This window comes from Lepisosteus platostomus, chromosome 14, assembly GCF_059453375.1.
Source record: "Lepisosteus platostomus isolate fLepPlt1 chromosome 14, fLepPlt1.hap1, whole genome shotgun sequence".
NCBI lineage: Eukaryota > Metazoa > Chordata > Actinopteri > Semionotiformes > Lepisosteidae > Lepisosteus > Lepisosteus platostomus.
In genome coordinates, this window is record NC_142624.1 from 28339252 (window position 1) to 28367165 (window position 27914).

General features: G+C 34.8%; 1 protein-coding gene across 1 annotated transcript; it reads right to left on the bottom strand.

Moving 5' to 3' along the window:
• Positions 1–140: 140 nt before the first annotated feature.
• psmd14 (proteasome 26S subunit, non-ATPase 14) lies at positions 141–27914 on the bottom strand. Its single transcript, XM_088605465.1, has 11 exons — positions 27761–27914; positions 20903–20954; positions 13560–13631; positions 12961–13080; positions 12373–12443; positions 11583–11733; positions 4739–4846; positions 2646–2720; positions 1729–1854; positions 1158–1220; positions 141–624 (listed from the first exon to the last, which is right to left on the bottom strand). Exons 2-11 carry the CDS (start codon positions 20948–20950, stop codon positions 526–528), a joined length of 933 nt encoding a protein of 310 aa, XP_088461591.1. The 5' UTR covers positions 20951–20954; positions 27761–27914; the 3' UTR covers positions 141–525.

A 27914-nucleotide genomic window follows, 5' to 3' on the forward strand; every position in this document is an offset into this window, starting at 1 on the left:
TTTAACACTGATAATGCAGGAAACAGAAAACAATTTTGAAAAATAATCAAAAATGGGATTACTTTATTTTAAAATTCTCAATGTTTCATGTTCAAAGAAATAACCAGTCAACATTAAGCATTGGCAGTTAAAGATCAAGGTTCTGAATTTGTCATCTTTGTCTTTATTTTTAAGAGGTGATAAATATCACTACATACAAATAAAGCCTGATCTTTACAGATATTTCAAGAAAATTGCAAAGTAGCATTCACCTGCACCTGATATTTTAAGAAAACCATGACAAAATAGTATTCTCCTGCACCTGAACCAAAAAACAAAAAGCATTCCACCTAGCATGTAAAACTGACAAACTGTACATTAACTGAAGTTTTGTGCAACATCAGTGATGGGGCCAGACATTTATTCTGAGGGAATTAATTAGCGGCAATATGTTCATAAACATGTTATACAAGTTACTGTTTTTTTTTTTTTTAAAAACTGAAGTAAAAAGTAAAGAATAAGTATGACTTTTAAACAAAGGCTGCACTACTGAAAGACCACTGTGTCCAACATGGCAGCTAAGCACTGCACAATATTTGATGTCATCAGAACGTCAACATGTTCTTCTAAATGACGTTTTGGATCCTGTGAAGAAAGAAAAATGTTATTTGTTAAACATTTAAGTTGCCAAAGGCAACTAAGATGGTTCATTTGTTGTAACAAAACATTTTTATTTTTAACATGGAAAAGCACCTTTACATCTTTGGATATAATTAAAAAATCCAATACATAACTGTTCAGGTGAACATCACATACATTCCAAAAGAGGAAAGTAAGATTAAAAAATTAGCTTAAAAATTACACATACAAAAAGCCCACATCTGTAAAAAAAACCTAAGATGTATACCTAGGGAAATGAGAATATCCTTATTTCTCAGTTTTACCAATTAAAAAAATATCAAAGCAAACTGATTACATTTAAGAAAATGTCTTAAACACCTCTGTTTCAATTTTGCATACAGAATTTAGAACTCTATATGAGTTTCATAGATTATACTTGGAATTCCATCACATATTGTATGGCATGAAATTATTTACATTTTAGTATTTTATTTAATTTAAAAATACTGAGACTCTTCTTAGTAAACAGTAATGCTCATAAAAACCAAATAACTTGCCTGTTTTCCAACATTTTTTATTGCCAGCTGTTCAGGGGTCATCTTATCCTCCTCTTCTACAGCCTAAAATTAGGAACAAAAATATTTAATTTTTGTGTTTATAGTGATTTAAAGATGTTTTGGAAGCCTGTCACAGAAGCATCTTTTAATCATTTCTGGAAATTTCAATAATTTAATTAATTCTTGTACATTTAACACGATCTAAATTCTGCTTAAGGTAGCGAGCGCACTGTTAGTTTTATCAAGGAGCTAAAGCTGTAACAAAATGAAGTGTTACTTGAGGCTTGGTGGTATCACAATGCAAGCAGCCGCAAGCTGTTCTGAAGTGGATACTGATTGTCCATTAGTTTTTTTTCTCACTTGATTTGTAACAATGAAGTCTTTGAATAGTCTCAACATAAAGTCAACTCCAGTGCAATCACTAAGCTATTTGGCCAATAACCGTCTTGAAGGTTAAAAAGTTCAATTTGCTACCATTAAATAAAGGTCTTTATTGATGTGCTGCAAAGGGAAAAAAAAGAAATCTTAATTTAATTGTAGTTAGAAAACAGCAAGTCTGTTGCTACATCACCTTGTTGTAGTTTTTGGCCAACTCAAGCATCTCCTTCACAATCGTTTCATTAAGCTTACAGTGTTCACTGTAATCCTGAAGGGTCAGTCCTTCCATCCAGCTCTTCTTATGTAAATTAAGCAGCATCTAAAAATAATATTTTTAGAGACATGCATGAAATGAATTTTAAAAGTAAATGTATTACCTAGTGTTGTGTGCTGCGGTGCTGAAGGATGCCCACAAAGACTACCATTTATTTTGGGGTTTGGTAATTCTGGAAATCTGGGAGCAAGTCTGAGTAGGATTTAGATCTCCGAGTCTGTATACATGAATGATTTGGAGATCACCTATATGTTCACTTGGAGAATACAATTTGTTTTTAAGAGGCAGAACCAGGTTATAGGGAAAATACATAATATTCAGTAAAGAGCACTGCCTACATGTGATTAGTAAATTGCTTTATTTTAACTTCAGTACTGTGATAATGGTAAACGACCCACCTTTGCAAAAAATTACATCAATTGAAACCAAACAAAATGGTAAATTAGCTGCTAGCAGAGCTAGGTGGGTTGAATTGTTATCGTTTGCAACCCTTTTTATGTTTTTATATTCTTTAAAAGATTCAAACAGTAATCTTATTTTAGGTTTAAACTTAGGTTTATTGTTTAAACTGCATCCTATTTAACTAATTCAACATCTAAACATCTTCTGTTGTGAGGTTTGAATGCATCAAAATTCATAAATATGGGCTCTGACTGTTAAAACAAAAATCAATTTGATAAAATGTTCCTGTCTGTTCCATAGTTTTGAGAAATAACTCCCATTCAAAATCAGTACAGAGAACACAAATGTCTCTTGTTACACTGTCTAAATCTTCAAGACTCAATAAACCTTACATTAACAAAATCTAAAAATAGTACAATGAAGAGACTACAAACCTTCTGTTCTAGTTCATTTTTCCTGTAGTTGATGGTAATTGAGTAATAATGCCTGTTCAATCCATGGATTAAAGCCTGCAAAAGAAACCGAGGTTTAAGTAATGTACAGTGATAGATTAAACAATTATGAAAAACATTACATTAAGGTTGACAGCTCTGTGGACTACAAAGGAAACAATTTTTGAACATGATTCTCAAATATCACAATATATTAAAGTTTTGATATCATTCAGCCACCTACAAAGTACTATTAAGATTCTTAAACTACTTTATCAAGATTCAAACATGAATTGGAAACCCCATGTGTACTGATTTTAGAGTGGAAAGAATTTGCTTTAATGTGCAAGAATTTAATTTTGATTTAAAATGTGGCTTGCAATTTTTTTTTAGAGTACCTAGTGCAAACCAATTAATATTACTTTAGGATACCAATTAAAAGTACCACATGTTACTTCTTAGTGACCACAGTGGTTATATTTAAAGTGCATCACACTGTTTGTGACAAAGGCTATGTAGGGTTTCAAATCACATGGGTAAACCCTGCAGGTCAATTACATTAGCCAACATCTTTTAAACAAGTGTTAGAGGTAAAGAGAAGAATGACTTCATTCAGACAATGTGCATTGTTTTATTTAAATTGAAAAGACAAAAAAATATTTTTTTTTCCCATTGGATACATTTAAATGTGCAAAACTCTTTGTATGATATTCCGGCACAGGCTGTGTGGAACCACAAATTGTTTATATAATAATGAAGAGGTCTGAAGCTATAAGGTTAACGAGAGAGGTCATTACAGCTGTGCAATAAGGTCCAGTAATCTATTCTCTTGAAACATACAAGCATGGACTTGCCTATGCCCAATCAAGAGGCCAGACCATTTCCTACTCATTATGGTTCACTTTAACATCCACAGCAGACCTGTAGTTAAGGCTGTTTTTTTTTTTCTATACCCACTGCAGGCAAGGGAACAATTCAGTTCCATGGTTTATTTGTCTTACTTTTAAAAGTTATTTGCATTCGACAAAGCTAGTTACACAACTAACCGAAACGGAACCCAGAATCTCGGAGGAACACCTGTAATTATTAATGACAATGCTATCTAAACCTCATGGTTTTTTTTGGATGGGGAGGGAGGTAGTTGCAGCTATTTGTTTACTCATATGTGTTTTACTGTAGACATAACCATTAACTTTGAAAATCTTGATAGAAATCATTGGGCAATAATAAAAGTGGAGATTTTCTTACCATGTTAAATTAGCTTTATTTCTGTACATCAGTAGATCACAGAATTCTAATAACGACATACCTTACTTACCTTTTATTATTATTTGCAAAACTTGCAATCTTTTTTAGAGAGCACATTTTAATTGAACACTAGATGCAAATATCATTCCCTAAATACATATTATATTGGTAATAACATCTTTGTAATCAATAATAATTAAATCCCATATTGAGTGGACATTCCTACATTTAACTTCCTCATTCTATAAAAAACACAAGGTTAAGATGAAATAATTTTAACATTAATTCATTAAACCAATAAATATCATCCCAAATATAATTGCTCAGTTTCAGAAATCATCCATTCAAATGTGAACAGTTCAAACTTACTATTGCATTACATAAACCATTAACACGCATTATTTGGCAGAGTGGTTTAAGGCACAGCTTAACTCTTAAGAGCTGGTTCACTGAGCATGGAATAGAATTCCACTTATTACCAACATTCACACACCACCTACTTCTCCCTTTTTGCTTAAAGCAGGGTTTACTGTAAAGTTTTAGAAGAGGAAACCACTGCTCAATTCTGTTAATAAAATAGAGATATGCTTGTATTTACCAGGCTAATATCAATTACACAATACAAAACATAAATAGCACGTTCATCATTTCATTATGGATATCAGAATTTTATGGCAGTTGTATCAGTACATAAGAGTACATCAGTGAGTTACTGGATGACTTGCGTATAAGCACCAAGCCAGAGTGTCTAATCATATTTTTTTCAGCATTCCCTTTAGAAATGATAAATATAGCAATCCAAACATTAACCAAAGCTTCTATCCAACCTTTCCAATTTTCTTTCTTACCTGGATGGATGGCTTGTTTAAATGACCTAGGTTTGATGTGGTTTGCCTTGGTTCATGTCCCAGAACCATCATATTGGCATTGATCAGTCTGAAGGCATCAATAACAACCTATGAAAACAAGATGTAATGTCAAATGTGTTCACAAACTGCAAGCAAAAGGGCAAAATCCACAACACATGCACATCTGCTTTTGGATATCTTCCAGATAATTTTAATGAAAAAACTAAAACAGAAGGAATTTCCTGCTGATCGCACCATAGGAAAAGTGCCATTTAAATTAGTATTTAAGTTGACAACAATTAATGGCAATTTTTGTGCAGGCCTTGTTCATTGTTTTAAATATTCAAGAAAAAGGTATGATTTTCAATGTAGGCTTCTATGCGACGCAAAATTGTATGGCAATGATTTCTATAGCTTATTGTTCCATACATGTTTTTCTACCCAGGTCTAATTTAATCAATGTGAATGACAAGGAGAGAAAAAGACTGAAAGTGAGCACTGGCTTAGGGAGTTTATCTAATGCCCAGTACTGTCACATCAAAGGCATGATCACTATACTCGAAATGACAACAAAATTATAGCCAGTAAGGAATGCAGCCCTAGTATACTGCTCAAGTCAGATGCTATTGCTTTTTCTGACTATAAAATATTCTTCCATGTCTGATGGATAAACATGACCCATCAGTGTTGTAATAAGGGCTCTGCAAACCCAGAGAAGAGTAAAGCCAAGGTTATTTGCGATTCATGACAGGTAGTGGCTTATATTACAGTGTCACTAAAATTTTTATGTGAATGCATTTAAGATTGCCTCTAAGTTATTTATGTGATGTTATTGAAATACATTTTTACAGACTTTATTTTGAACTCATATTTATGACAAAATAAGAGCAAATAAACATTCAGCATATATTTTTGCATCTTTGCTTTAAAGAAGGTGGCGATTTCAAATTTGCAGAAATGAACTAATAACTAATAATTTCCCACATTTACACAAATAGTATTTACATGTCTTTCCTAAATCTGGTTTGCTATTGTCACAAAGGATCAGTCTCTAATGTGGAAAGGAAAGCCAGTGGTCTACGGAGGACTGCCTGGACAGTTGTGGGTTTTAAACCCTTATTAGCTTACTTTCCCGAGATGAAGGTACTTGTTGTCCCTAGAGATCAGCTTCTGTTTCTCATTATTTTACACCTTTTAATGCTTAATAGCGGACATCTTTAATAAAAGGATTTTAAAATTTGAGGCCTAGAAACAACATTAGTTTGATATCAACAGAGTCATATTTTCTAATTGACAGTCAACAATTTCAGTGACAAAACTGAAATCTCCCTTCTGTGATGACAGGTGGACTAATGTCTCATTCTCTTCAATTCAGTTTATTGTCATATGCAATGAAATGCTTATTTGCATGCATGCTCCAATACAAAGACATTAAGGAAACACCAGAAACAAACACAGAACAGCAGCAGCAACACATAAACATAACATCCACCACGGGACAAGTCAGGTTTTCATCCTCACAATTTCCATTGTGTATTCAAAGAGTAAGATACATATAGGATATATAAAATGGAAAATAATTCTGGTAATAACTTGTGGTTTTGAAAGAACTGATTATTTTTAGTACTGGGTACAGAGCATGGTGAGATTAAGAACATGTATGCAAAAGAAGAAAATGGATTACAACATGCATGACATAAAACGGCTCCCATTTAGAAGCAGCAGGTGCAGTGCATTGATTAACCTAAGCCAGAGAACCCCAGGTTAACTCATCTGTTCCTACTTTCCAGACAAACCTTGAATTCCTCTGAACTTTGATAATGACACTTTTGGGTTGGTGTAGTAGATTTTATTTAACCTCAGATACTCTGGCTACATTCTTTCCGATTCTTATTTTTCTGTGTAACAGCATCACATAACAAAAAAAAAATATTTCTGAACTTTTTCCCCCCCCACCTAAAGCTCTAGTGCTGAATATTACATTTAAAGACATCAGAACCTAAACAACTACTATACTGTCATCTTGCATTTGTTCATGTATTTTTCCAGAGAATAACTTATTTACATGTACCATATAAAATAAATTTCTGTTATCTGGTATGAACAATGTGACTAAAATATTACAGTCACAGAATTCAAAATATATGGACTAAATGATTTCCTAGTACTGTCAACAACCACTTAATATATACATATGCAATATCTGCATGCTCACATTTTCATTTTAATCTATCGATGTAGTATAGCAATACAAGACCTGCACTAATCCTCAGTAAATGAGAAATTAAATTATCACCAACAGTCTAATTTCATAAAAATGAATGATTTGTTTCATTTATTCTATGTAGTTTAATATTAACCTACAACCTGATGTTAGAACACATTAACTTGGCAAATGCAAGACAAAAATAGTTAACGGTGAATTCTGTATTACTAATTGCTTTTTTTGGAGCAGAGAATAAAATAAAATGCCTCATTAATGTCCAGTGTACTAATGAGGGGAGGGTGAAGTAGGTGTTAATGATGCCACAGATGATTCTGTAACAATTCAGGTGGAGAAACTGTTGTGTTGTTGAAGAAAACTCATTTAAGTATTACAGAAATTCAGCACAACTAACCCAGTGCATCCTGGACTAGTCAACACAGTTATGACAGAAATATTTTTACCTAGTCATTTGTCCATAGAGGCAAATATAGTACATATAGTAAAGGGAAAAAAAACAATGATGGCCTTCTCATTGAGCACAGATTTGATGCTGCATTTGAAAATCTGTGATTTCAGCAGCAACTCTTGTATTCACTACTTAATGAGGCAAACACTAAACATAATGCACTCCAATGAAATGGCATTTCCATCATAAATGTCTACAAGTATAATCAAGGTACAACGATAAAATAATTCTTAAAGCAACATGCAGTCTGTTTGGAAGAATGTTTACACTTTTACACATTTCATAAAATATCAGAATATATGGCTGTTTGAAACCAAATGCCTCATTACCAGTTTGGTTCTCAACACCTCTTTTCCAAGTACACACACAAGCAAAGACAATGCTAACTTTGAACCAAGCCTGGTCTTACACGACTTGCATATTGATAGCTATGGTAACTTCACATGGAGAGTACCATGGAATAAAAGCTTCCTGGTGAGAGCACCAACCTGACATCTTAAGATAAATATATTGGGATATTAATTATTTCTTATCTCTAGAACTGCCAATTATTTTTACACACCCACCCTATTTGGAATAGCCAGTGGTGTGTTTATTCATCGCTCCTAGCTATGAACCCCATGACTGCACACATGGGAGAAGAAGCAAGTTTAGGCAGACTCCTCTGACCCACCCACCTCTAAGCCATCCGTTTTTTAGCACATCTTTTAAGGCAACACAACCCCATACCAGAGGTTCATCACTGGCTGTAGGAGAGACATGTCCCTCAGCTACAGCACCACATGCCTGTAAGTACCCAGGAAACCACAGAGGTCACTGCCTTGCAGAGAAGTTCTGAGTGACTAGTGCCATCCTACTCTCTATGTTGCTCAGGTAAAGGCCCAGGCTCGAACCTGTAATCATTGAGCTCAATCTGCACTTGGGTGAGTGCCTCTACTGATGAAACACTTGGGATGCCCATCATTTGTTTTTAACAAATCTGAGCACATACCTTATCATTTTGGATAGAAGTTTTCAGTTCTTAAATTGTAAACAAACCTCAGCTACTTTGCCAGACCCAGACTGAATGTGTCTTCCTGTAATCTACAGCACGGTGAGAAGCCATCTTCTTCGCACCAGCTGAAGCCAAGCGACGAGAAATGTCAGTAACTCCACCTCCAGCCGGGTTATGAAGCAAGAGTTTCACAGGCTAGATCACGTGCTACTCAGCAGAACAGCCAGTGGAAAACCAACAGGAACCGTGTATACAGAGCCCCATGGAGGTTAATCCTTTACTGTAAAGTCACACTTCAGAAGCCTCCTTAGTTGTTGTATGACTCAAAAATCCACAGAAAAAGTAAACAGGTCCTTATGGTATTTACAGGATTTCTTTCGTTTTCTATTTTGAATCTTTAATTTAAAGGATTATCTTGGCTGCTTTGTAATGGACATGTAAATGTTAAGGTACTTGAAAAGTGTGAAAAGTTAATAAAACAACTCCAGTCCACTTTCAGCTACAAAAAAAAAGATGTTGTCAAATATACTATGTAATTCAAAGATGTGGCATGAAATATAATTCTATTGTAGGCAAATCAAAGTATTTTCAGCACTCTGTGAAACTCCAGAAACTTGATGTCCTAGTAATACAGTTGTAATAGGAGTTAACTTATGTAAATAAAAATTTCAATGTTTTGCACACTAAAACCGAATTTTATAAATATAGCAAACAGAACATGTAAATAGTATAAATAAGTGGATGTTCAGAAATTGTCAATTAAATTATTTAGAAAGAATGTTTCTAACCTATTACACTTAAAAACAAAAACGGAAAAAACTCAAAATTGAATTACATTTTTCATTTAATGGCCACCAACAGGTTTACCTGTTCCACACAATATCTATTAAACCAGGGACACGAACATTTTTTTAAACGAATCGAAAGATATTATATCAAAAATCACAAAGTGGAGAAAAGGGCTAATGTCCCATCTAAAACTTCTTTTATCACCTGCAACTGACCTGTTATCAACTGTTCAGTTTGTTGCTGGTTTCTTTAATAATTAAGGGAAACGTGTGACCTTGGAAGTGCAGCTGGGGTTTGCGACCATTTTGTTATTTATGCTGCCATGCACTGTCAGACATCTACAAGTGAAAAACATCATCTACTGTCCCTGGTAAGCCCATGGCATAAAAAATTCAGGTAAATCTTACTTTTTATGCCATTTTTGATGAAAAGCGCACAGAAATGAAACTGACTTATGCCAAATGAATATCACTGAATCGCTGTGATTGTGGGGTTGATGTTTGTAACATTGAAATTATTTATAAAACATCAATTTTAGCTTAAGAAAAGCAATGCCATGAAGTGTGTGCATTTCCTTGGTCTCCTTAGAGATTTTCCACATATTTGGCCTCAAACCTGAAAGAAAATATCTATATTGCAACAATATTCAGCATTTCTTCTGTAAGGAGGTCAAAATGTTACACTGTTTCTCACACAACTTAGACATTGCTATAGCCCTGAAATCTGCATGCAAAGCTTAGGCCAAAAGAAAGAAAAAGAGCATTGAGATTTTATTTGCAAACTAATTTAGCAAATTAGATGTAACTGAAAAAAGATTTGACAATTAAAATGTATTTATCAATTATTAGCAGAGGACAAATAAAAAATAATAATAATGTAAATAGTGCATTAATATCTCACAATGTTAAATGATACACAACATCTGACTGGTTTAAATAAAATGTCTGAAAATTGTCTGAGCCATTTCTGATGATGACAATTAGGCAGTGCAAATCAAGCACTAAACCAGTAATTAAATTATAAATCATTTTGTATAAAAAGCTGTTGCTTATTGAAATGAAAAAAAGACCTTGTGGAACAGTGTGTCTAAAACCTAAGGACAGCACAGAATGCTGTTTTGGAATCTGAAAAGGGAGTGAACAATAGATTGATTGCCATATTACAACCGTAGACTCAATTAAAATAGCAGGCTGAAATCACAGTCGAATGAGAAAGTCATTAAAAATGCAGCGTGAAAAGTGCAGCCTGAGGATTATCGCTCAAACTCATGTTTAATTTATAGAGTTGCAACACAGTCAGTCTTTTTTTATTCTCAAGCAAAACAGGTTTAATACCAAAATAATTGTGGCAGATAAAAAAAAAATCAGTAGTGTGATATTATGAAAAGGACCAGTAGAGAATCCATGGAGAAAAATATTTTAAATATTTAAAAATTAGGCGAAAAAATAAAGCAATTGAGAATAAAGAAAAGCTTTCTGTTTAAGGTCTTTAAAAACAGACATCTGTTGTGCTAAGGCTTTAATGATGTATCATATACATCATTTTTGAGTACAGACATGAAATACAGTTAATACAGAAAATGTTTTCACCAATACTTGTGTAGAAATTAGATTAATATCTCAAAAAATATATAGTAAACCATAGGGGTACATGCTGGAACAACACGCCCCAGCAGAAGTTTAATGCAGTAAAGCCCTAAGTCAATTTCTTTATGGGCTGCAGTCTTTCTTATTCACCCTCCCAATGGCAAAGCAAAATCGAATTGCCTCTCACATTTAGAGACAGCTCTGTGAAGGTGATAATAGAGCTGCTCCCTGCTGTCTGGAGGCAGGAAATAGGAAAATGGCATATGGGGCCAAAATAGGAATAGAAAAGAAAGACGACCAAACAAGGGGGAAAAAGAAATAAAGGTTAACATAATCCAGAATTTTATCAAGATGAAGAATGGTTATTACTGCAAACCTAAACAGTATATCAAATCCTAAACTATCTATTTTGAATACCCATCAGCAATTAAAACACATTCACACATTGTTTAAATCCAGTAGTGCTCCTTATTGAGTTGGAGAATAATATTAATTTTATAAATGAAAAGAATGTTAAGCCTTACTCAGAAATAAAATAAGGGTGCATGCAGGATTCCTTTCACTATGAACTTAAATAGACTAAAATTACAGTTTGCATTTTTTTTTCAAACTAGTAAACAGCATTACAGTACAATGACATTTTTTAAAACATATATGTTGTGAAATTAAAATTGAAAACACAGCAGTGCCAAAATCAGAATGCCTCTATATAAAATATATGCACTCACCAAACAATGCGACACGAAAGACTTAAACAACTTAGTTTTCTTGCATGAATATGCACAGATAAAAAATGACAGTACCTTTCCTTTAACACTCTGAATAGGGTCCACTACTACAGCAACAGCCCGCTCTGACAGGGCTTCAAAGCTCTGCTGAGTGTTGATATCCACGCCAGACAGCCAGCACCCAAAGCCAGGGTGACTGTGGTACCAACCAACCACCATCTCTGGCCTGAAACAGACAGGGCATTGAGAGGAAGAGCCTTAACTGTACAGAGAATGAACTCCACACTCAAAATGAAAGAGGATCTCAACAAAATGGGTATAAATTGGGCAGGGTACAGGGAAACACAGGTGTGAAAAAAAAACATGGGTAAAAAAATGCTTCTTTCATCATGCCATAGTGAAAACATGAAAATGAAGAAAGTGCGACAAAGGAGTGTTATCATTAAGGGGATGTGCATTAGCAGTGGAAGATCATGCTTTCAATTTTTCACCCTGTTACCACACCTTCTCTGAGCCAGTTTTTACCCTTTCAGCACTTGAGACTGAATATCCACCCTTTAAATATCAATTAAATCAGCAGTGGGACTAAGAACTCCGTCAAGAAGCAATTTGCACTATGTTGCTGGGCTGCTGAGCCTTTTGTTCACATTAATTTTGAAGTTTTTCACAGTAAAGGTATTTGAGCAAGCAGATGACAACTGTTGAAGGGCATAAATGGTATAACATATGACTATAATACTGTCTTATGTCTTCATAGTAAAAAATACAAATGCATATTACCAGGCAAGTGCACACACACAAATTAGCAGCTACAAAAAATGTTAACAAATTGTACTAATATACAATAAAAATAATGCATATTTACCTTCCAGTCTGCTTAAGCATATCTAACATTTTAGCTTGAAAGACAGGGTCAACTGCTTCAACACTGACTCCCTGTTTAAAAAAGCAATTTCATTAGTCCTTTTTTAATAGCCTATAAAACAAAATTCCCCAAAAAACTTGTCCCCCAGATCTGAATGAAACGAATGTGTATGAGAATAGAATAGTGTATATGACTCCTTCACAGTGTCACTTTAATACCGCAATGAAGGAAGTGAATAACACTACAAATGGCTAACAATTTAGATTTATATTGATACATCTAAATTGGGCACATCTTTTTTAAGAGTAAACTGCAAAATTACAGCAACCAATTACAGCACACCTCAAAAGATTAAAACTAAAAGAAAAATTACCCTTAAAGTTACTAATGACTGCTACACATAAGTGTTTTGATATCCCCATTTTTTTTTTAAAAGGCACATATGGTACATATGTCAAACAGCTACATATGCTGATTTATTTTACTGTGTGATGAACAGACAAAAGCTTAAATTTGTGGACTGATATTGTGAATGCCTCTGCACTTTTACTCTAGAAATGATTACTATAATAAAAAAAGAGTACTCACCGTTCCTGATTGAGGCATCGCAAATACATCAATCACTCTGACGGTGTAGTCATCCACAAATTCCCCCAGCATCAAACCCATGACTTCCATCGGAACACCAGCCCGCCCATGTTTCAACATCTGTGTAATAAAAGATTACAGTAATGGAAAGATTTAAAACGAGTTCTAAACATTAGCAAACAAACACAATGAAAATGCATCTTACCTTACTACAATTTTCCTACAAGTAATTATAAACAGTGGTTAATTAAGTAACCTGTTTCTCAATCAATATCACGTCATTAATAGTTGTCAGAGCAGCAGTTAAAGACTTTTAGTGCCACATGTCACCGGCACTTTTTTTCTTTAAAGCAGCCTCCAGGATAATTTGAACCTGACAAGTTATCACTATAATGCGGAGGTGACATGACACGGTCTTCAAAGGCAAAATAATCAATGTGAGCGACAAAGAAACAGAACCAACAGTGATTTTGAAGTATTTCACTTAGTAGTTCTTAAGCATAACAAAACGAAGCATCAAAGTTAATAAAGCAAAATAAAAATAAAAACTACTTTTTGATTAATTATTTTGTGGGTTTCATGAATATTCATTTTCTTACCTTCAGCAACGCAAGGGAAGAAATGTACACTTGTTCTGCTGTATCTACTGCTGGGGCATCGGTTGGAGGACCCTGAATGGAAAAAAAAAACGCATACTTTCTACACAATTTCTAGGATTTTCGTTTAATACAGAAAGAAAACTGCAAGATTTAAAATGCTATAGTTTTGAGATACATAAGACAGCTTATATACTCATTACATGGTGGTTTCCTTCTCTGGTTATAATGGGAGATCAATTTCCCTCTTGAACTATCTCTGGATAGGGTATCTAATTCAAAAACAGTAATACTCCTGTATCATTTCAATCATGTGACAGAAACTTTAATTCCACTACTGTTACATTAGGCTAGGTTACATTTTCAAGAGTAATAGAAAGGGGGCAATAAAATATATTGTAAATAAACCTTTTTCCTTGTACTTAAAATGAAATTTATATATCTAGCACATTCACAAATATGAAATGAATTCTTGGATAGTGAGATACCGCTAGTTTTAATTGCATAGCACTCATGTACAGTATGGAACATATTCATACACAACACAAGCCATTATTGGTTATACTGACAAGCTTGGTTTAAAAGCTGTGTGTAGGTATAGTATTAAAAACAAAAAGTATCTAATCACCTAGGCTAATACACAGCCTGCCTAGTGACGTAAACCACTGTCATTTTCCCTTTGTCAAAAGTCTTCGATTCAGCAATTATCTGTGCGATTCTAATGGTGGTGTGAAGTAAACACCACTGGGCTGAGTAATAATCAACACAGCAAACAACAATCTTCTTGGCACTAGCAGTTTGAGTTCTAAAGATAACTTGCAGATTAGGGCACTGGGAACGCTTTGCAGGTATCTGCCACAGGTACAGCAGGAGAGAATTGTATTCACTATCCCCAGGTAGAAAAGCTGTGAACAAAATACACAGCTATTTGTCTTGCGCTAAATTAAAAAAAATTAACACAATTTCTTCCAGATCATCAGTACACTGTCAGACACTGCTAAACATGTTTTTGTACAAGTTTTTATTCCACTTTTATTAACAAATGCAATGTGTCCTTTATATAGGCAAAAATGAAAACAAGATGAATTGCTTTGTCTTCTAACAAGTCTGACTGTAAAGCTTGACCTGATTTTGCTCACTATGGTCTCATAACTAGGTTTTCCTCCAAATTTTTACAAAATGCCACATTGTCACATTTTTCCATTATAAAGTTTCATTTTTGCACTTTCTCGTGCCAGAAGGGGAAAGAGTAGGGGGCGTTGTTTGGAAGAATACTGTAGCTACTCTAGGCATAAGAACTTGAAATTAGGTCGGATTTCTTCCCCTTAAATGTGTAAATGTACATATGAGCTAGCATTTCAATTCGGAATATGTCTACACTTCAAAACCTCATTTTCTCTCCATCTTGACAGCATCTGCTCAGGTACTAAGTGGGATTGTGTACAGAGAGTACATATGTAATTCTACACAGCCTTATGCATGCCAGATGAAATCTTGTGGTTTTACATTTTCTGACATTTGGGGAAAAAGGTTAATTATTTTGTCATAATAGCTGCAATGCAGGGTATGTCTGTGATGCATTGTGAGTCACTTTTTCACAATCTTAAAATACAGTGAAGTGATAATATAGGCTTTCACCACTTTTTATTTAAAATGCATATCTTAGTTTTTCAAAGTTTCAAAGAATCAGTTAAATTTCCTTTTACTGGTCAGAAATTACAGTGAGATCACTGTATAGACTCCAGGAAATGCTTGTGAAACCAAGGAATCAGATGTAAAAACAACGCTAATTTGTAATACAAAGTAGCCTAAAGAGATTAAAACCAACAATCAAGGTCGTTGACGAAAGCCATTTCAATGATAAAATAATCAGCTTTACAGTATACACAGGATTTAAAAAGTGCAGAACCTCCCAAGTTGCTCAACTGGTAAATGTGCTCATCTGAGCATGGGGTGAGCTCGATGATCACAAGTTCAAGCCTGATTCACGTCACTAGCCGACTGGCACGATCCCGCAATCGGCGGTACACAATTGTCAAAAGTAGGTGGGATTAGTGAGAACGCTTGATTCACAGAGATCACTGTAGCCACCTAGATGCGTACACGCATGTGGTGCTATTGGTGAGGGCTGTACCTCCTGTACTGGGCTATGACAAGTCAGAAGTGTTGGAAGCCAAATGTCTCATCGGTAGGCGGCTTAGAAGAGCCTGCCTTCACTTTCTCATTTTCCTTTCTTCTGTTATGGAAATTGCGGCAACAAGTCGAGAAAAACACACAATTGGCTTGTTTAGATTGGAAAGGTATCATAAAAATAAAGGTAATTCATTTAAAAAAAAAAAAGAAAATAATGGTCTTGTACATGGACTAATCACTGCACATGCTTGGACCGACCGGGAGAATTTTTAGTCAAAGGAATTTTAATACCAAACCAAGAACAAGAACTTCTGAAGACTAGCTATTAAAACGGATACAAACATTACTGATTAAATATTAACCAGTAATGGGTTTGTAGATGTTGTGTGTTAATTTCACTAACATTTTTGAAACATTCTATTTTTGTCTTCTATCTTGTGTAAAAAAAACACAAGTCACTTTTTTACTATAAGGTTAAAAAACCTTTAGTAAATAAAACCACAAGGTATAAAGAGCCCCAAACTTTATCATATAAATTAATCTTCAAAAGGTTTTACATCAAATTATTTTCAATATTATGTTTAGCACCCTAACCAGTAAAGCTCTGCTTTATTCAAATGTAAGTGGATAAACAGAAAATTCATCCTCTAATGCCCTTTTCCAGGGCAAATAGAAAGTTACAGATTTCAGGCTAAATGATACATACGTTGCTCATTTTAAGTTAAATATTTATTAAGTCTAATATGTACTTGGGTTAGATTTAAGCAAAAAGTCAAGATTCTGACTTCCTAACCATATATGTGGCAGAAGAAGTGATTCACCATCACATCCCCTTAGAACTGGCTGACGATTTCACGGCATCCTTCCTAATTGTTTTCGGACTGAGGAAAAGTATAAAATTCCTTATCCGTACACCTTGGCAAAGTGTCTTCATGGAATGCTTATACTTATTCAATTTTCAATACGGAAAGCTTGCATTTTTCCCAGCTAGTTAACTGGTGGTCAATGCAATTTAAACAAAACTAGACAGACTTGTTTAAGAGATCAGAGGCTGATACCGAGCTTGAAAGAATTATTTGCTATTAATAGTGTTAATACATTTAAAGGTAGTACGCATTAAGAACAACATTTGTGCTTTAGGTCTAAAGCACTAACTGCTGCTTTGGGTCTTCATTCAAGCACACTTTTCACCAGAAAAAAAAGCTATCAATTTAGAAAGCTAATTAAAATACCTGTTTATTCTAAGCATTAAATAGCAAACGATTAACATTTTAAAATATACAACTCATGCAACTCAAATGCTTGATAAAACCACAAACCACAAAGACAAAGAAACAGCATGCTCATTGGCACAAGAGTGATAGATCTCCAGAGGACTGATTAGACAAACAGAAACCAGCAACATTACATATGGTATGCCATTTTCACAGCTTCAGGATTAAGAAACGTAAAATGTTTCCTCTCACCAAGAAAGACTGATGAAGCCAGATTTACAATTACTCTGACTGCCTTGCAAAAAAAAATGTAATGCCTTCTCAAATTTCACAAAATAATCGTTTACTTAAAATAACTTCAGAATCTGTAGCACTTTTTATAAAAGGACCGAATATCATTTATTCTTTCAAAAATCATTGTCATCATCAAGATCAAGCAGCATGGCTCATAAAATATACTAGCAGATTCTGGGAGAAAAACTTGGGCATTAATGAAGCCCTCCACCCACTACTGTGAGGAAGTGTCAGTCAGTAAACTGGTCTGCCAGCATGGCTTTAAACTTTGCCCCAGCCAGATGGTTTATTAACACTCTACTAAATAGCTGGATTTGTGGGTAAACCTTAGTAATACAGATCACATCTATATATACAAGCTACATATATCAAAAAGATAAATTGCCTTAATTTGATATCATAATACATTTTGGAAAGCATGTTTTTCATTTTTTCCATCAGTGGCTGAAATGATAAGCTTGCTCTTAAATATTTAAGTAAAACCACTAGAAAGAGAATGTGGTATTTGGACTGCCTGAAGCTGCTCTTGTTGACAAAGTGTTAAGAAAAGGCATTTGTCATCGTAACAGCACAAAGCTAGCACCTCAAAGTGTTATCCACAAAGTCCTTCTCTGCAAATTTGTTAACGCTATTAGATAGATTACTCCACCTTTCCCCATGGTGTGAACCGGTATCAATTATTGAGCCATCCTTTGATTATTATATTTTAATAAAATACCTGCTGATTAATTGTGAGCCAAGGTGTTATTGTGAGACTGGGTCATTGGCACTATTTACTTTACACTCACATGAAGCAGCATACAATGATTATTTTATTAATACCAAGACGGTTGCAGAATAGGAATGTCCACAGTGCACACTTCCAAAGGTGTTTCTGCATTTGCTCTATTTTTTTAATCATTAACCTCTCTAAGCACGTCTACCTGCAAAAGGGACTCAAAGGAACACGATGCCCATTGTGATTTTCACCTGGTGTGTTGGAAAATTCACACCCGCCTAAAGTGTTGTTTAGCGCACCAGTCCAGTGTTACAAACATACATGGAAAAGCACATAAATGCATAAGAAACCACTCGGAAATAATCAGTAAGAGATGTAATACTCCACCAGAAAAAGAGAGAGTAATGTCTTCCTACTTTGGTGAGACTAAAATGTTTTAAACATATCTCATTATGTCTTTTACTTTTTTAAATATGTCTAGTTCTTTTCCCTATGTCTGACATTTATCAAAAATACTGGTCATGTAGTTAACTACTGCACAGAGTTTCATGACAGCCTTACATTTTGTTATTTTTCTACAGAGTGCATATTTCTTTTAAAGAAAATAAAGATCTAAACCCAGCCTTTCCATATCTACACTCCTCGTCATTTGATTGGAAAAAGGACATTTCCAAAATTCTGGCTCACACAAAATGCATCTCATTCTCATGAAGCAGAAGATAATAGTAGATTTAAATCTTTTAAAGTACTGAATATTCAAAGAGCAAAAGCGGAAAACAAACTGCATGTAAACCAATTCCTCCTCTCACTGCTTCTGTGATATTCAGAGGCAACCTGTTATTGGAGGTGTTAATTGGCAAATTCAGTACAAGTCAGGAGCATGTTCCCTGTCGTCCTAGCCCAGCAAGGCTAGGTCATTAAACTGGAAATGAATTCTTTCATGCTGTCTTAACCCTTTAAATGCATGGCTTGCTATAGGTCTTTTCAGCTTTATAAAAGTATAGGCACAAAACATAACTGGCAGTCAAGACAAAAAAATTCTGCAATATATTTTCATTACTTTATTGCATTTCTGGTTAACAATTCCAGGTGAAATCTAAAATCCTGAGTGCAACAATTAAATATATTCAAAGTATTTATTTGATTAAAGCTCACTTAGCTGACTGTGGTTCTGCATTTCAGAGAACTCATTAAGATATGAATACATCAACTAAAACATATGGAAAAGTATGCTGCATTTGTATTCACCTTTGGAGATCAAACTGCAATTAACACTTAGCACCACAGTAACAGGCAGTGTTTCAAAATACAGCTACAGTAGCTGGAACATTGTAAAAAAAATCAAAAACTGAATTTACTAAGAATCACAATATCATATTCATTCTTTGAAGAATTGCATTATACATTCCAGAGCAAGAAAGTGCCCAAATTATGGAATGTTTCATAAAAAATAATTTCCATTACCACATTACAATGGATTCTCATGTTAAGCCTTTTTCTTCCCCCAAAAAAGTCTAATCTAATTCTAGGCTAGCAACTATACAAGTATACTAATTACAAATTATAAAATTATTCTTAGCTAAGGAGTAACATTTTTGTTTCTGCCTTTAGACCTGGGTGTAATTCTTCAGTTTTTATAGTGTTTGTTTTTATTTGTATTTCAGGAACAAGCACACAAACAGAAGGCTTCTACCACAACACTTATATTTGTGAAACCTGAGAGATAAACGTTGAGTATATTCATACTTAACAGTTTACAGATTGGCTTAGTATGTCCCGACACAGCATTTACACAATCAAAACTCAATGCACAACAAAGATAAACACCTGAAAATACTTTGAATATATTGTAGTGCATAATTAAAGTATAATAAAAAAATATTCAAATTAATCTTTTCCAGACTCATCAACTATAAATATAAAACTCTGTATAACACTTGAATGTATTTCACTTTTGGAACTGTCCCATTTCTTTTTCTGAGGACAATTAAGACAAGGCACAACAGGAACGTTTTGTATTTAAAATGTATATATATAGGCTGTATAAGACATTTAGCGAATACGAAGAATTTTCCTACTTCTTTAAAATTATTTCACTGTACTGCTGACATAGAACAGTTTGACAGTACCTGTTGCTTTGCTTAACTATATAACATCCCAGTTTAAGTGGCTGTAGAATGCTATAAGTGGAAAGAAATTCAATGTCAGAATTAAAAAGCAGTCTGTTATCGGACATGCTCATGACACAATAGCCTTACATAAATTACCCAGTTCACAAGTCTGGCATAATGTTTAGATGCCATCCAGGCAGCCCCCCCAGACTTGGAGAATCTCCTTTGGGATTCTTGTTGAGATCTCGCCGCTACCTCTGTCATCACATTCTGTATCTGCCAAAATTACTCTCCAAGATCAGAGTTTTAAAATCACCACAGAAACAAACAAGGGGATAGCGACAATTCCTTGCTTTCGGTCCATGCAAGGTATCAATAGGTTGTGCTTCAATTTGAATGCGACCCACGGCACCCTCAGAGACTGTTGCTGCCAATTCAATGACTTGCAAGGCAGCACGTGCATTACACACTGTTACTCTTCAGGCCCACATTATCAGAAACCTGGGTTTAACCTCAACAGCTCCTCAGAGCAAGACGATTGTTACTTGAATTAGAAAATAGCTGTTTATTTGAGTTTGAGAGGAGGCGCTCTAGTTTTGTCCGTTTTAGGTTTCTAGTTATTTCCAACTACTTTAAGTGACCTTCTAAACTGTGAAAACGGCATTGCCACAAACTGTAGATACATATACACACTTTCACTATTAATGGTCTTTTTTCAGTGAAATATGTATTATATCCAAGGTCAAGAGACGTGGTCGATTCTGTTTCTTACACTTTAATGTCCAGCTTCCATCTGCTTATTTCAAAGAAACTATTCCGCACGTCAATTAAACATGAGAGCAAAGGGAAATCACTGGGGGAAAACTGACACCTCACCTGACCCAGTCCAGGCATCCCACCACCAAGCCTCAGGAGTCTGTCCATGTTTCTTTAAAAGAGGAGAAATGCAAAAGTTATTATGCCTGCAACTTTCAACACAGTAATTCACCTTCAATCTTTAAATGTCAAAAATATTGGTGGTAATTACTACACAACATCAGATTTCCTGTTAATTAACACCACATTCTAATTCAAGAATCTGCCTTCCTTGCTAATTAACAGAATCATTTTTTGCTTTGTTTTGAAGGTTACCTTGGTTTACTGCAGGGCTATACCTATAGAGTTTTCTCAACCAGATGAGTTGTACTCTTCATGCGTTTGAAGGCTGCCTCTCCTTCCAAAGTAATAGCTTTGGAATACCTAAGGCAACTCTTATTTTAAAATTAAGTGAAAAATAAGGTTTCACTACACATTAAGGAGAAATCTTGATTAGTAACTCTGATGCTAATTAACTTGCAGCTTGTCAGATATAATCAATACCTCATGTGATACGTGGTGTCAAATGTATAAATCTCTAAACAAATGAGTGTTTAATTTGTATTTCAGGTCATGTAAAGCACAGCTTTATGTATGTTACTACTGGATACCATAACACTTCAGTGCAGCTTCAAGAGATGTCTGTAATAATTGATCACAAACCAGACCCTGATTTTAAGACTTTAATAAATAAACCTAACAGTACACAATCCAAGCTTCCCACTTGTCATAAAATTTGGATTTCTGGATAAATGTGCATTTTAAAGTAAAAAGTGAGTAAAATGAATCCTTGTTGTAACACAAATTCATATTATTGTCTTCAAATCAGTATTAAGATTAATTAAGAAAATTCATTCTCCATCTGTTTTAATTGAAAAAGTGAATTATATAGGTGTCACGTTCATTATCGTCATTCCTTCTGTTCAACTTCAGCCTGCTTCAGGCACTGTTTTGCAGATGCAGAGTGGAATAAAATAAGAGGAGGTGTTCACACTAATTCTAGGAAAAGCTGTGCGCTTTTCCAGGAGTGGACTGGATGAATTAAACGGCGATGCAATAGTACTTTCAGTATCTGACAGACCATATTGACAGCAGTGTTCACCATGTACGGTGACCTACATAATACTGCTGTAGTCCTTAGAATAGCCATTGAAAAATGACCAGGAGGGGCTCTGGATAGCTCTAATACGATTTAGTTGTTGCGATATAACCCTGTAGAAGGCAAAGTTATTGAGCCAACAAAGATAAGAGAAATAAACAGGAGATGTACAAAGAATTCACAGATTTATCTTAAAAAAACATAAGAATTTATGTTTTTTTTTATTTTGACCTTATTGTTTGGTAATTTTGGTATTTATCCCACTGTACCTCACAAACACAGTCTTCATCTAGAGACCCCATATACTGAGTCAGAAGGCAGGTCTCATTTTCTCTGAGCAGGGATTACTAAGATTTTTTTCACTCAGAGATAGAAATTACCTTTTGAGGTACCCAGAACTAGTACTCGGCACAAACGATCTGCTGAACAAATGTAACCCTTCTCATCATGTTCTTCAAACTGTGATGAACTGACTGCTTAAAAACACATAAAGGCACTAACAGAATCATGAATTAAAATATGAGTGCATGCAAAATTACTATTACACAATCTCTTAGTGCCTTATTGATCCGGTCAGGCTCAGTAGTTTTATTTTACTGATTAAGCAGTGGAAAATTCACATTAATTTTGCACAGTTCTATGAACAGTCCACAATATGAAGAAGAAACAGGGATGTCACCATCAGCATTTATCTTTTGTAATTTTTACCTGCACTTCCATATTCCCTCATTACATTAACCATAATCTTTACATTCTCTTTGCTGTACTGTTTTCTTTATTGCTATTTTGTTCCCCCACCACAGGATGCTTTTTTGAGTAATTATACATTATAGAAATTAACAGGTTTTCACAACTGAATCCACACACATTAAAAGTATAAAAACAGAGCAAGAAAGTCAAGCCACAGACATGATAATCTTATTTCAGACCCACTTTTGAAAGGTGATTTCTTCCTTACACAAGCTAAACACTGATGGTGTGCTAGGTGGACATTAAATTGAAGATTTAAATTACTTTCTACATTCCAATCCATTTCTACATTCCATGGGCTTGGTGAAAGGTTCGCCCAAAAACTTAACACCAGTGGCTGTCAGTTAGGCTTAATTTCCATCACACTAGTAACCTCTGGCATAGAAGTCAGCAACCTATGGCACGCGTGCTATTATTGGCTCACAAAGGGATTTTAACAATGTGCACTTGCAATAAAAGTAATTAACAAAGAAAGTAAGTTAAAAATGAATAAATCAATACTTGACTGTTCTGTAATTCTCTATAACATGCTACCCAATAATGGCTCTTTGGTAAAGAAAAAATGATGCAATTGATATATTTACTGCACTGTTTTTAACGGGGCAAGCTTATCGTTTTCACAGAAAAGCTCACAATCATTGCAGCTAATAATTTTTTTTACACTTAAGTGTAAAGACAAACATTTTGGACAAAATGGCAGCTGCTATGAAAGTTAGATGTTGGCTCATTTCTGTCCTTTTAGAGAGATGATTATGGATTTGTTCAACACAAGACCATGTGTTTGGGCTCTAAGCTGTGCAGACAAGGCGGAGACTATCAAACGTACCAATGTCTGCTAGATCAGAGGAGTGACGCATAAGTGAAATGGCTGAAAAATGGTAACAATCAACAGACACTGGCATTAAACGATGAAGAAGTATTTAGTGTTGCACATGAGTGCATTGATATAAATGACATACCGCAATTAGCAATTCTTGCAAGATTCTGTGACTCAAGATGGAATGCGAGAAGAGCTGTAATGTCTAAAAACCATGCAAGGTACAACTACAGAGTGAGATAGAGTTAAAGACATTTATGTATTATGTTGTGAAATATTTTCTGTGACAACTGCCAGTGCCCTTGCTATGCGAAAATAGAAGGTTTTTGCAAAGATCGCTGCGGCTCACACCAGCATCCCACAGTAAATTTTAATCTTATTATTGAAAAGATCTTTGTGCCAAGATTTCAAATTATGATCTCAATAATGTAATGACTACAGGGGTGAAAACAGCAAATTTCCTGTTCCTCGGTCTGCCTTGAAGCTGAAGGAGATGGACGTCCACATTCTCTAATATTTAAAGAGGGAGAGTTCTCACGAATCGCGACGTGGCCCTTCCTGCTCACTAGTCACTGTAATGACTAATGTAATGTGATATATGAGCAAATTAAGTACAGGTATCACTTAATACCTGATATTAGCAGCAGATATTTCAGTACAGAAAGTTTCCAATGCATGGAGAGTAATAATATGTAAGTAATAAGTAATAAGTAAGTTCTATTTATTAGTAAAATCAAAGCGAAATTGAGAACAATATTTCTACTGTATTAACAGAGATGGATTCACAAGCCTGCAGCATGTCACTGGAAGCTTTTTCGCCTTGTACTGAACAGCAGAGAATAGTGATGTGCATTCCTGGAAATTTGTATCCATTTTGTGATGTAAATTGGAGGTTTCACAAGTTACTATGTACATTTTACTTTTATTGTAGTTTGAAATGAACTCAGCAATGCTGATTCTTCCTAACCCTAACATGTTAAAATAGCATCGCAGCTCCCCTTTAAAGTATCAAGCTATAAGCTTAAGTTTAGAGAACTCAGAAAGGTAAAGCAAGTATAAGGATCACACTAAATGGTAAGGCATGCACATAAGATCTAAAATCAATAAATTAATTTTAATATCACGTTTTAATTACTAAAACTTTAAGTAGAGCTATTCCTGACATTAAAATGATGAGCCCTATTCTAGTTCATCTCAGCATTACCGAGAGGTATTAAGACACCATTTATTTCTACTTTTTTCAAAGTTCTTTTTATTGTTAAACATTCCCCGGGAACCATGAAGAAATGGTTAAACAGATAGATTCCTTGCATTCTATAAGCTACAGTCATACAAGATGGGCCTTCTCTCATTTGTACGCCTTATATAGAAAAACTGCATTTTTGTTCTGACAGTTTTGTAACGTTTTACCCTCTACAATCTAGAATTGACAGCTCTTAAATATACTGTAGCTTGCACTTAAAAAGGAGAGACAGAGATAGTCCCTCCAAGACATAGCTTGATATGTATAACCTACTCTTATTAAAAACAATGTGATCATGCATCACTTACAAGAGAGCTGAAGCACTGCTGAAAGGACAGATAACACTACAAGATCACAGGTGCTCAGCAAGCCACAGGGGCCATGGTCATTGATACTGGCTAATGAAACAGCATGGATTCGAAACAGTAATATCCAGACTGTTGGGCTCTGGATGGGCACCTTCACTGGCTGAATAGCTAGGAAATCTGAACTTTGTAAAACTGTAGGTTTTACAGACCTACAATCTTTTGTGTTTGTCAGGTTACATCATTGTTCTATCCAGATTAGGCCCTTAAATTCCTGAAACTATAATCCAGAATATTAGTTTTAACTCCTGGTTTAAAAAGTTTAGGACAAAAAAGGGAAACATGGGATAAACTAGTACTTCACAACTGAAACAATACCAAAGGCTGATAAGAGAAAGCAATGCTTGCTCACCATCTAGGCCCAGTTTTCTCTCTCTCAATACTATCTAAAAAGATCAAACTAGTTTATGGTACTGTTCTTACTATATACAGAATATGGCACAAACCCACAACCAGGTGCATCACTTTTCAAGATAAGTAAAAAACAGTAACCCCTTATTGAAATCCCCACTAACATGTATTTCAGCCAACTAAATTTATAAACAAATTCAGGAGACAAACTTAAAAAAAAAAACTGTACATGACTACTACAATGACCACTGCATAAAGTAACAAGTGTGTACCGAGCACAAAGTATATTCCAAGGAACAGATTTTGTTTCTTAATATCATAAGACCCATTAAGAGTTACCATACAAAAAAGAAACATGCTTCATGGTTACCGTCTTAAAATCAGAGCAGCATACATATGGCACATTTAAAAAAAATACATGAAGCTGTATTACACAACCTGCAAGACATGTTAATTCATGATAAATTATGAATTTGCATAGTGCTTTTTATTTCAAAGGATACCAATGCACAACCAATTCAGCTAAAACTGAAGAGCAGCACTACTATTAAGACGCCTTAACATTTGTACCCAATACAGTGGGACATTTTATTGGAGCAATCCGAGTGAAGAAACTTGGTCGAGATAAAACTGCATGACTGCAACTGGAATTTGAAACTACAAAGTGCCACTTATGAGTTCAGAACCACTACCCAACACAGATGCCCCACAGCAAATCTGGTGAAGTACTTACAAATTACTTTACTGAATTAAGGAAGATTTAGAGAGGCAACATTACACAAGTCCAGAATGGAATTAGCCACGACAGCTCAGTGTAGAACCCACATCATCCAAACACCACTAGGGGACATATAATGACCAAGCAGTCAGGTTTAAGGTCTCCTTCAAAGGACAAAAATCACCCATAGCACAGTCTCTCCTGTCACCATACTGGAGAATTGGTCTAAAAACTCTGGTCTACAGAGAAGAGTGCCACCTACTGGTCCACCAGCAACAATAGTAGCAGAAAGCTGGTTTCATTGGGTCTCCTATCCCAGTAATGACCAGACAAACATTGCTTAGTTTTGGGGATTAGATGAGATCATGCAACAGGGCAGCAATGTTGCTGTGTCACTATGTGTCAACTATATTACAAAATTAAAATCACAAATGTATACACATTTATTAATTGTCTACAACACCTAAGTAATGCATACAAACAAGGAGAAATAAGTCAATGTGAAAAATTAATGAAAATATTGTATTTTCTACATTTTGGTGATGCAGTCCTATTTTCACCTTGTATAATGATGCCAGACCTTGCTAAAAATTATTATAGATATTTACATGATAATGTCACTGCAATGCTGAAACGTATTGTCCAGGCTCTATAGTACTTAGCACTCAGCTAAACATTATTTCAGTATTGAAGACTGATTTATCGGCTTAAAAAACATTACGTGTAGTGTGAGATTATATATTGTCAACAAATTGAAGGACACCCACAAATTGATCATTCTTAACATTACAAATTGAAATGGAAATCAAAACATACAAATTATATCGGGGTTAAAGGTTATTGCAATTTTACTTAAAAAAACTGACCCTATACTTGCTGTAGATTGCTTAGTCACCTCAAAGCTAAACTAACGAAATGTATCGTAGACACCAACGGCAGAAGATAACTCTCACAAACTATTATTATTCGTTTTAAATGACAGCTAAACACTGAGGTAAAATAACTACACAGCAAAAGTTATATGATAATACAGCGAGGAAACCAATAACTGAAAAATCCTGACACTACCACGTAATCTCATTTCCCTAACTTCACGTTACACTAGAAGTATCCATAAGGTACGTTAAATTGTGCATTTTACATTACAAATGGACACGTTCAGCCTTTTGTATTAGAATACTTCAACTGAAATATAAGTGATGTCAGGTGTATATATATATATCGTCAGCAGTCTTAACAGTGTTGTCAATACAACCTACATAACAAAAGTAACAACAAACACAAATACATTTCAACCGTTTTTATATTACGCACGTCTAAGAACACCGTTTCTAAACATTTCTTTGATGGATAGCTTGACAGAATTCAAATGGATTTTATGTAGGCCGTAGTTACAAATGCCCATTTTACTCTTGGTAACGACTAGGCCTTTGAAACATTTCTACAATTATCCCTGGATCTGCACATTTTACACAGTCATTATCTATACACATATAATATTCTCCTGAAGCAGGCTGTATACAAAAACTACATTACCTGTAAAAAGGCAACAAAACGCAAAATCCCCTCAGATATCTAAACGTGTAAACCCCGTTTAGCGTCTGCAATGAATCAGCCGGATTTCATTCAAAACAACCTCGCCGGCGCAGGAAATACTTCCGGGTCACCTCCTATTGATTCCGTAAGTGTT

What these genes read in the sequence shown, in the direction of transcription:
- psmd14 (XM_088605465.1), bottom strand. Translation starts at nt 20,950, where the DNA reads ATGGACAGACTCCTGAGGCTTGGTGGTGGGATGCCTGGACTGGGTCAG. An exon ending in CGATGCCTCAATCAGGAACG is followed by an intron (nt 12,444 to 12,960) that starts GTGAGTACTCTT and finishes TTTTTTAAACAG; the next exon opens with GGAGTCAGTGTTGAAGCAGT. An exon ending in TAAACAAGCCATCCATCCAG is followed by an intron (nt 2,721 to 4,738) that starts GTAAGAAAGAAA and finishes TTTCTTTTGCAG; the next exon opens with GCTTTAATCCATGGATTGAA.